The following is a 15924-nucleotide window of genomic DNA, read 5'->3' as shown; positions in this document are numbered from 1 at the left end:
TTTCAAAGCCTCATTTGCTTTGAAGAATATTGTGGATTTTTCCACTTGGCAACGTCTACTAATCTTATTTTTATTTTCCCAAAGAGTCTTAAATTTCAATTAATAACAAAATGCTAAAAAAATACATGTGGAACATGTTCACTGAAATGTCAAGTTGTGTTTCCTTCTGCTTTGCGTGGCACAACGTTGGTCGCTGGCAGTCACAATTCCACTTTGAGGAGAGAGCTAGCAATCTTGGTGATGAAGCTTCAAATACATGTGTGAGAATGTAGAATTAAATGTAAAAACTCTGCTCTGCTGGTAATTGAAGTAGATTTTTTTCCAAGGAAACATAAGAGACGGATGTAAAGTAACAGGATGTCAGCTTCACTGAAACATTTCTTTAAACATACTGACAATTTTAAATACTTAATTTTGAGCTTTTGACGGCAGCAGAAGAAGCCTATTATGTATAAAACATATACATGTATAAAACAAGTTAGTCACAGGACCTCTAAAAGTGATTTCTATACCCAGGGAGCTGAAATGTAGCGATTCTTATAAAGAACCTCATCAAAAATTAATTAACTTGATGCATTTTTCTTTTCCTGGTAATTCTCTGTTAAGGATGAGCCGAGCTCTGGGATGGATCCCAAGTCAAAACGTCACCTCTGGAGGATCATTTCAGAAGAGGTGCAGAACAAATGCTCTGTCATCCTCACATCCCACAGGTAAACTGAGTCAGGTCCCAAGGGATTCTGGTGTAACACATACATAACATGAGTACTCATCAGTGCTTGAAGTATTTTGTTTTTAATTTTTATTACGAGTGTATGCATGTGTGCGTGCGTGCGTGCGTGCGTGCATGTGTGTGTTTGTAGAGGTCAGAGGACAGTTTAAGAAAGTTGGTTTTCTTCTACTAAGTGGGTCCCAGAGACCAGACTCAGGTGGCCAGGCTTGGAAGCAAGTGCCTTTACCAACTGAGCCCTCTCATCAGTTCATTTGGAGTACTGCATGTTTGTAGTAAATCGAGACTGAGTTTTCACAGTGAGAAGACTGTGGTAGGACAGGGCACAGGGTCTCAGCAAACATTTTTACCATGAAGCTCTCATGACTTAGGATCTGCTTTTCTCAGCCATTGTTCCTGACAGCCTTTCAAAAAGTTTCAGAATCCTTAGTCTTTTCCCCATAAACACTCCCTCTTTTTTAGTCAGACTAAATCTCTTGGCTCTCCATCCACACACTGGACTTTCTGTCTCCATGTATCTCTTCATATGCGCTTTCTACTTGAAGTAGTCTCCACAAGCACACTACAGGTTTTTAATTTCCTCAGTTCCCCTAGAATCCACTCACATGGCCCTCTTCCATGGCGCAGCCCTCCTAGTCTCTTAAGTATGAGGATGCTGAGGCTTTCTCTACACCTCTCTCATGACACTGGCCTTTCATTATGATTTGGATTAAGTTCAGCTTTCATTATAATGATCACATAGCCAAAGATAATTAGATACGTTTACTATGACAGTTGTGTGTCAGCTTTGAGTCCGTTACTCTGAGGCATGGAGTGAACAGGGTGGCAACTGGGACTTAGTCTGGGTATCGGTGACCATGAAATGAGAGAGCTTGTAATCAGGTACAAGTTAACTAGTTACAAACCTCACAACAAAACCAACTGGAGTATGAGACAGCATATAAGATGCTCTGGGTCATTTTGGAAACACTTCATAGGAAACGTAGGTCTTTCAGTTAGTGCTTGAATGAGCTGGGAAAGATGATTGAGTTTACCAGTGGAAGCGGTCCAGATAAGAGAGATGGCCTCCTGTGTAAGAGGGCAGTAATAGACCTCATCTGAATATGTTTAATTTCCATTTCAAGACTTTATTGGTTCTTTCTCAAGAAAGAGTTCTTGTCATTTTGGTTGTGAGCCTCGCTTTTAACAGCTAAGCCTCCTCAAGAGAACCTTCAAAGGAGGTTGCTACAGTGCCACAATGAAGATATGCTTATGAACTTCAACTCAATTTTCTGTGCCCTGGATGTTGGTAGTAATCTGCTTCCTCTTTTAGCATGGAAGAATGTGAAGCCCTTTGTACCCGGCTGGCCATTATGGTGAATGGAAGATTCCAGTGCATTGGCTCTTTGCAACATATAAAGAGCAGGTAACCAACAAGTAGGCTGTTTGCCCACGGTGTAGGGGAGCTGCTCCAACAGTTAGGGCTGCTATTGTACCCCAGCAGCCACCGTGCACTGGATAGAAAAACTGAGATGAAGACACTCTTCACTGGAAGTAATCATTGACTCACCCCAAATTTAAATTATTTTATTAAAGATTTATTGTGTTTTTTAGTTAAAGTCTCCAAGCTTTAGAAAGTTTGAAGCTCCTAATAATCATAATAATAAATCATTTACAACCAAAATACTCCCAGAAAGTAGTTTCAAGAATATACCCAATAACAAATTGGACTTGACAAGTACATGAAGGCATAGATTTTTTTAATCTATCATGTTCATTTGCCATTTGCATGGGCTTTCTGTAAGCTATTTAACATTTTCATCACATTGAAAACCTTTTAATCAAGAATGCATTGGGGAAAGATGCCTAAATATCATATTAGCATCACATTAAAATTAAATTATTAATTTATATTCCCAAGTGTATGTGCATTTATACATATCTATGTGAATCTCCAAACTACAGGATGATACTTCATATATTTCTGTACAGCAACTTAATTATCTTTTCAAAATAGTATAATCTGGGATAAAGACAAATGATGACAGAGACCTTGAGCTGCTTGTAGGGTGTCATAACCTGCTTATGAACTCTGCTTTTAGCATAGTGAACACCAGCATATTGACTTCCTAGTTAGTGTTGGAATCCCAGTGTCTAATTTAATCTTTATGGTTGACACCAAATCTCCAATGGCCTGCCTCTCAAGATCTTGCTCTAACTTAAAATGTATTTACCTCCAAAGATTGACATCTATTATTGCCATTTTGATGATTGTCAAAGAAAGCCAAGATTGTGTGTTTTCATTCCAGTGTATCTTTTGCTCCAAGATTCTGAAACAGTATAGAGGTAGAAATTAAAAACAAATGAACAAAAAAGTAAAGCATGGCATTGAACTGCTTCCAGTTTGCAACATACTCTGAACTTTTATAGCAAAATGACAGTCTTTATATAAGAAAAGGGGCCATAATGGGCAGCTTGGGACGTATTTCATTATCTAGAATTCCAGGGGAGCTATTTTGGCAAAATGTAACTCATACTGTATTTTTGCACTTTTAGGTTTGGACGTGGATTTACTGTCAAGGTTCACTTGAAAAATAATAAAGTGAGCATGGAAAACCTCACAAGGTTTATGCAGCTGCACTTTCCAAAAACATACTTAAAAGTAAGTGATGTCTCCACCTCTTGACCTTGACTGGCTTTTCGAGTAGTAACGAAGTGAGTGTGTGCTATTTCCTAGTGGGTCACAATGTTGTTATTCATCCTAATCCATTAGTTCAAGATGTGAACCTCATAAAAACAAATAAAATCCCTAGACCATATATCCTGGTAGGTATTTTAAATTAATCTAATTATTTCAATCTGCATATTAATTTCTTCCTTGCAAAGTCTTTATGCTCATACTGGATTTGTTTTCAAGTTGTATACATTGCCAGTTTAATAATTACATATATGCATACCCTGGGAGCCCAGGAATGACAGGTGTTATATGACCAGCAACATTGCTTAGAAAAATAATAGTGCACTCAGAATCCTGCATCTGGGAGATTTTTATATGCTTTGTTCCTCTCCTTTGAAAAATAAACCCACAAAGGTCTGAACAATCCTCGGCTCCCAAAGAGATTGAAATACCTTAGAGCTGGTTTCTTCTTGCTTATGCAGTAAAACCAACCAGATGAACACACAGGGATACACACATTTAAATCTCACATAGCGCCTACTTAATGTTCTTGTCAGAAAAAAAAAATGTCAGAATAACATCTTTGACAGACAGGCAATTTGTACAAATTGAGCATGACAAATAATTGTTGTTAAAAGGAAATCAAAGTAGAATAATGAAAAGAAATTGGAAAGCTGCAAGTTGACCCTGGCTGTGCAGAGGAGATATCTAAGGAGACATTTAAAGTCTCTGAGCTTCATTTCTCTTATTTGCAAGCAGGAATAAACATCTGCTTTACAAAACTGGTGTGGAAAATGTCTGGTGTCTCCATAAACTGTAGGGCGTAATATTAATGTGAGACGATGTTAGACAGCAAAAGAATGCATTTGTAAAATAATTATTTTATCTTCATAAAATATTCTTGCCTCAGCCTCCCCAAGCCTTAGCTAATTCCTCTAGGAACATTAGCTTTCAAGGGTTGTGTCAAAGCCCAGTTTTTATCAACAGAATAGAAAATTAAAGGACATCTGTCTTCTACAAATGGTGTTGGTCTCACACATTCAGTCAATTGCTTGGTTGAAATGTTTATTTACTGAGTCGAGATTCCATTTTTTCCTGGCGTGTGCCTCCTGGGACTAAAGCTACCCAAAGTAAATGAGCTGACAATAAAAGGCGATTTCTCCCTAAGAGAGTATCCTTTATACTTCTGCGGTAGTGTCTGGATCTCTTTAGATGGAAAATATCTGGACTGATCACTTGAGATTTAAACATGCAAGATGGCCAGATTACAGAGACAGGGACAATGAGAGTACAAGTTCATGAGAGAGGCTGGGCTCCAGACAAGGCAGGGAGAAAGAAAGTCTTGAAAATAAGGTTGCAATGTATCGACTTTGATAGGATCTACAGACACCACAGGAGTGGATTCTGAAGTTGGAGAACATCGGATCAAACTAGCATTCTGCTTTCTCTGGCGGTTTTGTGGCAGAACAAATCAGCATATCTGGTTTCTAGGCTTCCATGGAGGATGCTGCAGTAACTCTGATGTGTGTCAGCAGTGTGAAGGGTGCAAAGAGAGGGGAAAGGTCAAACTGGACAGATGCCTTAAAGGAAAACATTCCCAACCCCCGAAAAGTAGATGGTGAACGATGAAGCATTCAGAACATCAGGTGTTAGAGATATTCCAAGGCAGCAGCACAGACTATGAAATAGATGATTCTAGTGGTGATAGCTTAAAAACTGAAAAGCCTTTTAAGATGAGCCGAGAAAAGGAGGCAGCATCAATAGAAAAAAAAGGCTTCTGAACAACTTCAACACCACTGAAGTCTAGCACTTTTTTTTTTTTTAAGCTCCCCTCAACTGAACAGCCAAGTCCTGGAATTTTAGACCTATTCAAGATCATAGCCAATCTATTAAAACTGACCCACAAGCTGAGCGAACCTATGGGATACATCCTACAGGATCTGCCCCCATCTAGATGAGATTGTAACCTTCTGAATGCTCATGAGCCCGGGATGCTTTGAAATTTCCCTTCACTTTTAAATTCCCTTTCTCTCTGATGTTCATAAAGTTTCTCACCTCACCTTTCCAAGCTGCTAGTTTCAAAGCATGCCCATTATTTACACCTTGGCATGATTTTTGTTTCTCTCAGCGGAACAACTTTTGGCATCTTCCCTAGCGCTGCATAAAGTGAAACCCGGTCAAGTTGATGTTAACTTGCCATTGTAAAACAAGTCTTTCCCTTTGGTTCCTGCAGGATCAGCACCTGAGCATGTTAGAGTACCATGTGCCAGTCACAGCAGGAGGAGTAGCAAACATTTTTGACCTTCTGGAGACCAACAAGACTGCTTTAAATATCACAAATTTCCTCGTGAGCCAGACCACTCTGGAAGAGGTAACATGCATGCCATACTCCATGGCACAGTGTCACACATTAGTTGTTATGCACCCTGCTTATTTCTTTTTAATGACGTTTAATTTACTTTTAATTAAATCAGTATCTAATCTTGCACCTGAGCACCTTAGCAAAGAGCCTAATTTATTTCTAACTGCATTTGAGATATTAAAAAATAGATATGAAAGGCATTAGCAACTATTCTTATTGGAGAAATGAAGTTTTTTTTTTTTCCATTGTAAATGACATCTACTTCCATAAATGTTTACATGTATGTGGAAAACAGGAAAACACTCTCATTGCCTGTGAAAAAATGAGCTCTTAAGGCTTCCTCTACTTTCTTCTTGGTAGGTTTCATAATAAAGGTTTCCATCACTTGGTTTCCTGAATTAGGGTGTGTGGGATAGTGACTGAGAATGTACAGATGCTGATGTTTATTAAATCCACACACTTAATACAGCAAATGAAGAATTCCTTTCTCTTAATTATACATCTTAATTCCCTTCCACTCAATAGTAGCAGCTTCCTACATCATCTATCGTCTCTCCACTAAGTTTTACACGACTCAACCAATGTGACATATAAAAAATAAACTCCATGCTTGACTTTGAAGTGGGTCTGAGAGTAAGTCAGTGGATTGTGCTGCATTTTATGGATTAATATTTTATAGGGACTTAAGGCAACTATGGCTTTGCCAACACTGAAGAGTTATTCTTGGACTTAGTTGACCAGCATTGAGTATCACGCATAGGAAAACTAGATTCTCAGTGACATTGGAATAAATCTATAACTAATAAGTTCAATGATTTTAATCATGTAAAGGGGTCTGCCTGTTAGATAATTGGCAAACTTAACATAATGGGAGTTTTCTACACAAATTTTATTTTGTGCATTTCCTCCTGAAACTACTGAATTCTCTCTTGACATTTCTATTTAAACATTTGATAGGGCATCAGGCTGGGATCCTTATCCATACATGATAAAGGTATCAATGTGGATCATATGGGTTACAAATGTGTGGGTATAGATCCTTCACCATAGCTTTAAATTTAGACTATGACAAAAAAAAATGTGGTAACAGTCACAGAAATGGGCATTATTTTTAAAGTCCAGTTGAAGTTGGCTGAATAAATGGACTTCTAGGAAGGATGTGCATAAGTATGTGAGCATGTCTGGAAGAAATCTTGCTTTCTGAACTTGTGAGTGTGTGAGTGAATGAGAGAAAAAAAAAGAAAGAAAGCAAGAGAGAGTGTGTTGAAGAGAGAAAGAGGATGAGAGAAAGAGAGAGAGAAAGAGAGAGAGAGAGAGAGAGAGAGAGAGAGAGAGAGAGAGAGAGAGAGAATATGAAGCTTTCTTTCTTTATCTGGCACTAATGTCTTTCATTCTCTTGAAAAAACACAGGTTTTCATCAACTTTGCCAAAGACCAAAAATCCTATGAAAATGTGGATACCAGTAGCCATGCTTCCACCGTAAGTGTAGACTCACAGGATGACCGGATAGAGTCCTAGCACCTGAAGCAGATTCAACTTCAGCAAACATCTGATGGATGCTCTTCAAAGAAGACACCATTTTAAAAAAAGTCTCTCCCTGGAAAAGTGTTATACTGCACATAAGTGTACAGTACAAGACTGACAAATTACAATGGACATCAGTGAATGTTATTGCTCCTGGAGTGATCCCCCTGTATTCAGCACAGTGAGCATGGAATGTACGTGCTGGTGATCCTTAGGCAAAAGGTGAACCACATGATGGATGTCTTAATTTATTACTCTCAATAAAAAGGACAGCTTAAAAGGCATGGGTATTAGTAGTTGAAAAGTAAAGCCAGAGGCGAAAAATAAGGTGGACTGGGGGAGACAGAGTAAGGCGATCAAAAAATAACTTATTTATAGAAAATAACATGGACCCATGAATCTAGCATTGTGTGTAAAGTGCTAAGGACTGGATTAACAATGACAGAAGGCAGTGAGTCTCTACAGGAGGGGTGTGTGTGTGTGTGTGTGTGTGTGTGTGTGTGTGTGTGTGTGTCAGTGCCTATGAACATGGAGACATAGTGAGCTCCTCAGTGTGCCTTATGATAAGAATAGAATGAGACGCCAGTTTACCCAGATGGTAAACAAAACTTAGACCCAGTTCTGTCATGCCTGGCCAATGGGAAGGCACTCGGAGAAGATGCTTCTTAAGAGGAAACTGGAGCGTCAGCTGGGCCGATCCTGAAAAACAGTAGAGAACCCATGCTGCTGGCAGGCAACATTTTGAAAGCTCTTCCAGAAACTCACACAATTCTAGTTTCTCCACAGGAACCTTTGCTGTGAAAGAAAAATTAATATGAGAATGTTTTTCGGCTTACTATCTGGCTGACCTGGAATATTATACCTATGGTTACAGGACAGACTACTTGCCAAGTTACGTGCCCTTCAAAGAAGTTGCTTTATGTACCCTTTGAATGTGTGTGTGTGTGTGTGTGTGTGTGTGTGTGTGTGTGTGTGCATGTACAAGTTTGCCAGCTTTGACACAACTGTTTCTGTCCCAATGGCCAATAAACGCAAAGTTTAAAAGAAGCTATTAATGATGTCATTTTGTGACAGGCACGGCAAATTAGTCACGTGACCCATGGCGTTCTATATGATCTGGCCCCTGCTTACTTTGCCATTCTCAACAGCTTCCATCTCCACTTCTTCCTTAGGATCTCGGCCTGCGGGCCTCTTGCAGTTCCCATGGTGCTTTCCATGCCTTCCCATCTCTGGAGTTTTTCACTTAATGATCCCATAGTGTGAATGCTTGGTACCCCCTCACTGTGTCCATCTCATAGTCTTGAGAAATGTTACACTTTCCCAGAGAAGCTTTTGCTGCCTTGCTTTTTCAGCTTAAATCTGAGCCCTCTAATCTTACACTATGTCACCACCCCACTTTTGTGTGAAACCTTGCATCATAATTTATCATGTTTCTAGACTTTAAATATATACTTTAACAGACAGTACCACAATTTGGGGGAGCAAGGTATAAAATGTCCTTCATAGCCAGAAATGCTTGTGATCTCAGGGCTCAGAAGGTGTAAGTAGGGTGATGATGAGTTTGAGGATAACTGGAGTGACCTTGTAAGTTAAAAGCCAAAATGGACTACATAGTGAGTCCTTGTATCATAAACAAGTACCAAGGAATTAACTCAGTACTAGAATAAGTACTCAGTATGCACAAGTCCCTGGATACAGTCCATACTGAAAAGATATATATTGGATATATATATTAAAAAAAAAAAAAAAAATAAATATATATATATATATATATATATATATATATATATTAGAAAATGTGACTCTTAGGGCATAAGAGTCTTCAGAATCGCCTGAGTTATAAAAAGATGACCAGACTCATTGAAAAAATAAATAAATAAATAAATAAATAAATAAATAAATAAATAGCCAGGTGGTGGTGGTGCACGCCTTTAATCCCAGCACTCGGGAGGCAGAGCCAGGTGGATCTCTGTGAGTTCGAGGCCAGCCTGGGCTACCGAGTTAGTTGCAGGAAAGGTGCAAAGCTACACAGAGAAACCCTGTCTCAAAAAACCAAATAAATAAATAAATAAATAAATAAATAAATAGCCTGCTGGAAATTGTCCTTTTTGTGGTTGGTGTTTTGCTTACTTGATGGCTCCTGGGCAATGGTGGGGAGGAAATCAAAGGTTTAAATGATCTTTAAAACCAAGTAAATTCTACTTTCTTTTTCCCCACACTCATTCACTGGGCAGCCTCATTGTGGACTAGTCCCACTAACGTTGTATCTTCACTAAAGCTAGCCACACTCACAAATGCTTTATATGAATGAATGCAGATGCTAAGGAGTGGATGTGTCAACACCTTCTTTGATGAGGTGCACAACAGTAACTGCTCCATCACAAAGGATGAAGAGCGTAAACACAAGACAAGGGTGCCTGTGCTGAGTGGAGTTTCTAACCGTATCAGGACATGGGTTGGTGGTTCCTACCAATTTAATCTACCCCTTGGTGGGCAGGAATGTCTTACCTGGCCTCAACTTCTCCAACTGCACAGTTAAGTGTTTGGTACTTGTTTCTCTCAGTAGACTTGAAACTCAATGAAAACAGAATCTGTTTTGATCTTCCTAACCCTCCCACCACCTGCACATACAAGAAACATTTGTGGCATTCAGTATGTATGTATTGGTGATGTGAATAAATAAATGAATAAGAAACAACAGAGAAGCTGGTGTTGTTGGCATGGAAACCACACATCCTGATTCTGTTGAAATTTCTGAAATGCTGTTTCCCATGAGGTAGCGTATTCAGACAAAGGGAGAAAGAATGATGTTTGATGCCATATTATAGTAAATCTGCTGGGATGGGAGGGTTTGGATAACATCTTTGGAATCAGAATTCTAATGCCTTGTTTTCATAGATTTCTGCACATTTATCTCTTCTTTGTCTTGGTATTTGTTGGGATATACCACTTACAGGCTTCATGGTCGCCTTTTCACATAAAAGTAAGAAATGCACACAAAATTTATTTGAGCCTCTATTCCTGTGGGCTTCTCCACAATGGAAGATGTGTTCTCAGAATTCCCAATCCTCTGAGGAGGACTCTCCACTCTTGATAACACGTACATAATCCCCCTTCTTTCCATGAATTATTTGAATTACCTCTGAGGATTGTGGCAATTTTCACTTCATCTACAAAACTAAATTTTCATGGTAGTAAAACATTGAATATAAAATAAGAAAAAAATGGAAGATGATATATATGCACATATCTTTTCCAAAATGTCCTCGGTCTTTCTTATCCATTCCCCAGCAGAGAGGTGAGTATGACCTAGGTAAGGATGAAGGTGGGGGAGATGGAGCAGGTTGGCACCCTCTTATCCCGACCTGAACTCAGGGGCCCGCTTGCTTCATTAACCAAAACTTTTCAACATAACACAGCAAGCTAAAAGGAAACCAATAGTGTTCTCCTTGGCACCCTTTGTCACAGCTGATCTGGTGGCCCCTTGGTTATAGATCCACACTGATCTCCCATCGTCTACAAAGTAACGATGCAGATTCTTTAGCTGATGCTGAGCAAGGTTGAATCTTGCAGCCCTCTTTCCCATGACATCTCTGCTCTGATTACATGAGCTTCTTTGTTGTTTCCAACTCAAGTCAGATCATTTAGGGACTTTATGGGACTTTATTCATAGTAGTCCTTCATCTTAGGAGTCCTCACCTTTTGCTCAGCATTTTAGAGTCCTCTCTCCCTCTTCACCAACCTCCTCAGAGGTCTTCCTTCCCAGAGGGACAGGCTGAGTTGATTGCTCTGTCCTTTGCTGTGGAAGTATTTGCACATGTACCTCTGCTGAAGCATTCCCATGCTGCATTATAAATCATTTCTGTATGTCTCTCTTCCCACCACACACCATTTCCCCCAGGTACTGACTGATCAAGCTGCTCACTGTCACTGTGCTTCCCATATCCAGGATATTACTAACATGTTACTGTTGCTCAGTAATCTTTAAAGGAGGATTGAGGTACAGCTCAGTAGCAGAGCACTTGCTAGCATTTACAAAGCCTGGGTTCAATCTCCAATATTGCCAAATGAGTAAAGAGATAGTCTCCAAGGGACCAAAGAGGTGTCTTTTAATTTAGAAGTTTATGTATATAAATTATACATTGTGATTTTTGCTTTCACAGTTTTGCATTTTTTTTAGTTTTAGAACACTGCTAATTACTGGGGGATGGGAGGAGACATTTTCAATTAAATCATTTTAAATTAAATTGATTATCTATAAAAAAGTCATTCCATTAAAGTACCAAGCATTGAACATGCAACCACTTTATTAATAGTGTTGCCCGTGATGAAGTATATTAAAAATAAAATACCATTTGAAACAAAACACTTTTAAAAAGACATTTTAAACATTTCCCCATTTGGACAAATGGGGAAAAAAAGAAAATCTAAAGTAAAACAGAGTAATAATTAAAACAACTATATTGACCAGTTACTAGTGATTTGTTACATGAGAAATACTGGGTCATATGTGTCATCTTTATTAAAATGTTATAAATATTTATTGTTGAATACACTAATTTGGATGCATATAATTTCTCCACAGTTTAGTGATGAGCTGTAACCATGCCTATGTGATCGGAGTGGGAATCTCTGGTACTGTTCACACTGGTTGGGTTCTGATTTCCACAATTCTCTGTGGTATGTCTTTCAGGAATGAGTAAGACTTGGGGAAGGGAAGTAAAAACCTTCCTTATTTCTCTTCTGTGAGTACTCTGATTCAAAGCCCTGGCTCTCAAGGGCTTTGATCTTATGATGTAAGCGCCTGTAAGGTGTTCCACCCACACCAGGGTTTTCAATCCCAGTAATCTAGGAAGCCAGTTTGGGTGAAAGTGGTCGCTGTGGATAAGGTAGAGAGTAGTCAAGTTCTGGGTTTACTGTGAAGCTAAGGCTGGTGGAATTTGCTACCAAGTTAGTGAAGAAGGGATGAGTAGAGGAAAAGAAGGATGAATCCAAAAACTGAGAGGTGAACAACTAATTGGATAAAAGAAAATGTCACGTATTGGAGAATTGGAATATTGGAGACGCAAAGACACATCAAAGACTGGGCTTAAAGTCCATTAAGTTATAAATGCTGATTAGACATTCTCAAGGAAATGTTGAGTGTGTCATAGATCTTTGTAGAATTTTGGTAAAGTTCCCTACTGAAGAAAACATGAAAGAAAAGCCACAATCCAGATGAAATCACTTAGGAAGTGAAGCATCACCACAGCAGAGAAACAATTGAAAGGGAGAGGCCAGAGAGAGTCTCTCTGGGGTGGAGAAGGGACGTGCAGAAATTATGTGTAAAATGTAAGGCAAGAAAGGAAATTACTCCTAAAAGCGTGGGAGTGGCTGACCTTGTCTAGACAGCTGCTTAGGAGATTAAAATAAAGGCTGAAAATTGACCAGTGGCTTTGACATATTCGTGAGTGACCTTGGCAAGAGAAGTTTCTGTGTAATCATAAGAAGAAAGATTTTGGGATGAATTCAATAAAATTAGGACAGAAAGTGGAAATGAAGTAGATAGCTGGCTTCTTCGATGGAGGATGGGTAAAGAGACATGGGCAGCAACTGCAGGGTGGTTGCAGGAATAATGGAAGAGTGATCTTACCTGCTCTAGTTGGGCCAGGTTTGCCAGACATCACATCTTCTATTGCTGGTTATTTTAGGGTGGACAGTGCACCCTCTCCCTGGGTCTGTTTTCCTTTCCATGAATGGCTGAAGTCTGGACTGACACAATTATAATGTGTTCTCTCTTTTTTGGCTTCTTCCCAGCTGACTCCAGCTCTCCATTGCGTGTCTGTTTTGCTTTCCCCTTGTCCCATGGGCATAATGGTTCACACTTGCCTCAAAGGTCACCTCATTCTGCCAGAAGGAGTACTGTGACAGATCGCTCCTTTCAAGTCAGTGACCACGGTACACTCAACTGCAGGCAGCTCGGCCAAACTCAATGTCTCCTCTCTTGTTTCATTTTGTGCAGTCCAATTTGTTTTTCTGTGGCACCCCTTAGAGTGCTTAACAATAGGTCATCTTTTACAGTAAACTCCTTTGACACACACTTAACATACTTGGCACATACTTGCACATCAAAGTCTCCAACATAGAAAGTAGCAGTGTATCCATCCAGACCCTCTTAGCTACCCCTGTGCTTAAAGCCCTAGAATAGAGAACAGGTGGGCTTTCTCTGCATACTACCTCCTTCTGCAAAGGGAAAGTAAAATTGAAGATGAAAAGCTACTTCGGGTTTCAGGAGAATTTTGTGAATGGGACAAAGAAAACTAGGTATTTGAAGAATGGTTTCTTAAGCTGACATCTACATACACTTAGAATATTGAAGTCATTCTTTTGGTTTCTTGAACTAGATGATTAATTTACCACAAAGAATGTGTGGGAAAAGGCAAAGAAATTTACTGTTCAGAGTTTCAAATCAATTCTTATTTTTTTTAAAGTCACATGTAGCTATGTTGTGTACACATGTGTGCCTCTGTGTGTGTGTGTGTGTGTGTGTGTGTGTGTGTGTGTGTGTAGTTGTCTCTGGAAGCCAGAGGATAAGGAAGATCAGGTCTAGGAGCAGGAGTTGCAGCCAGTTATGAGCTGACCAACGTGGGTACTGGGAACTGGGCTCAGGTCCTCTGCAAGAGCAGTATGTGCTCATAACCACTGAGCCATCTCTCCAGCACCTCACAGAAATTCTTCAGCCAGCACTTCAGCCTTCAAAATTATCTCCCTGATGCATATTCTTAATTATGTTTGTCATAAGCAAATATATATTTCCTTGGTGGTTTCCTCTATGCTATTTTTTTTCTGGAAGTTTTCCAGTTACCTAACCTCTTCCTCTATTATTTCCTCACTCTTCCTCACCAGGGATAAATGTCTTGGGCTACATAATTAGAAAAGCAGATGAGCAAAAGTATCTGTCATGTCACATTTCCTGACAAGATGTGAAGAAATGATAATTTACCCAGATAGGATACCAACACACACAAAAAATGTGGCTCTGTCCAAGCCCAGCTTGGAGAACCATGGAGTTTATTAAAAATTCCTTACAGAAATATGAATGACTTGGCCAACTGTGTCACCAAAAGTCCACTCTAGCAGAGTGACAACTCAAAAGCTGCACCACTGAGCCCTTTATGTTGTAGGCATCTACAACAACTGTTTGCTGCTTAAACAAGATCAAGAAGGGGACTTGTGGGTCTGGTAAGTGTCTTTAGCCTTGTAGCCTCCATCCTTTATCCAGAAGAGAATGTTTCAATCAGGAGGCAACAGATATACATCCATGATCATTAATCTTGTTCACTGGACTAGGTCTATAATCAACTAAGAGCCATGCATCCATGTGAGTCCGTGAGGGTATTTCCTGGAAGAAATAACTGACGGGAGAAGACTCTCCACACAGAGTAGACACTTCCTGCCAGTGTCAGCTCAGATATCAGGAGGTAGGAAAGAAAAGCAGCTGCTTTTTGCATGATGGCCTTAGTGTCTTGCTAGTGCACGCATCTACTCTATTGTGGCTCCTGTCATCATTCACTAACATGAAAGCCCAGTTTCTTTGGCCTTCCAACACAGACTGAGGAATCTTCCCAGCCTTTGGTACCATATTGTGACTCCCATGCTATTTATTCAGCCTCATGGAATGAGCAACCACTGGGTTCTCAGCCTCTCCCATGTTGATAGGGATCCATTGTTGGGCCACACAGTCCACATTGCTTAAGCCAGTCTAAATAAATCCCAGTTCAACATATACTTAATTTATTTATATGCTGCCTCTGGAGCAGGGGTTCTCAACTTGTGGGTCACGACCCCTCTAGGGGGCTGAAAAATCCTTTCACAAGGGGCCACCTATCAGATATCCTGCATATCAGATATTTACATTAAGATTCATAATCGTAGTAAAATTACAGTTGTGAAGTAGCAACAAAAATAATTTTAGGGATGGGGGTTAGTACAACATAAGGAACTGTATTAAAGGCTGGTAGCTGTAAGTTTGAGAACTCCTGGTCTAGAGTATCCTTGCTTGACAACAGCATCAAAGGAAGTAGGCTATGATAGGTCACCTAGGTAGACCTTTCCTGCATTAAGTAGTTAGTATAACCTGTCACCAGACCCCAGCTCTCTCTATAACCTCTGACTTACTTAATAACACCAAGGGGTTAACACCCTTCTCCCATGGATGAACTAAAATTAAATTTCAGAACACTGACAGATGAAATGTGAGTGCTAGATTATTGATTTACAACAAAAACCCAAACTGAACATGACTATCCCCCAGCCAACACATTCTCTCTCCCCGAAAGCATGCTACACAGTAAGTTGAGCTTTTATCAGAAGGTTGCCTGCTGAGCAGAGACTTGGGGCAAGTTAAGCTAACTATGTGATGATAGCATTTAATATTGTCAGGCTTCCCAAGGCCAAAGCCCCCATCTCTACGGTAGGATATTGCTTCAAAAGATGTAGCCTTGATTGTCCTCTGGAAATCACTCATCACTGCTGTGTGGACCTCGAGCTCCGCCATCCTTTGTACCCAGAGGCTCTTTTTCATTGCCTCTTTGGCCAACAAACCTCCTTTTGATGGGCCCTTACTTCTCTTAAGCATGATAATACAGCACTTTGAATTAAGATACAGTTTTTCAG

General features: G+C 39.8%; 1 protein-coding gene across 1 annotated transcript in view; it reads left to right on the top strand.

The window, feature by feature from the left end:
- Positions 1-8311, top strand: part of Abca12 (ATP binding cassette subfamily A member 12) — a 167874-nt gene extending 159563 nt beyond the window's left edge. The window contains exons 49-53 of the mRNA XM_036172750.1: positions 607-710; positions 2040-2132; positions 3263-3368; positions 5617-5754; positions 7156-8311. Coding sequence (XP_036028643.1) covers positions 607-710; positions 2040-2132; positions 3263-3368; positions 5617-5754; positions 7156-7263 — 549 coding nt within the window. The 3' untranslated portion in view covers positions 7264-8311. The remainder of the gene's footprint in view (positions 1-606; positions 711-2039; positions 2133-3262; positions 3369-5616; positions 5755-7155) is intronic.
- Positions 8312-15924: the final 7613 nt, after the last annotated feature.

The sequence above is a fragment of the Onychomys torridus genome, chromosome 23, assembly GCF_903995425.1.
Source record: "Onychomys torridus chromosome 23, mOncTor1.1, whole genome shotgun sequence".
Lineage (NCBI taxonomy): Eukaryota > Metazoa > Chordata > Mammalia > Rodentia > Cricetidae > Onychomys > Onychomys torridus.
The sequence above is the reverse complement of the archived record's forward strand: the minus strand, read 5'-3'. Positions and strand labels throughout refer to the sequence as shown.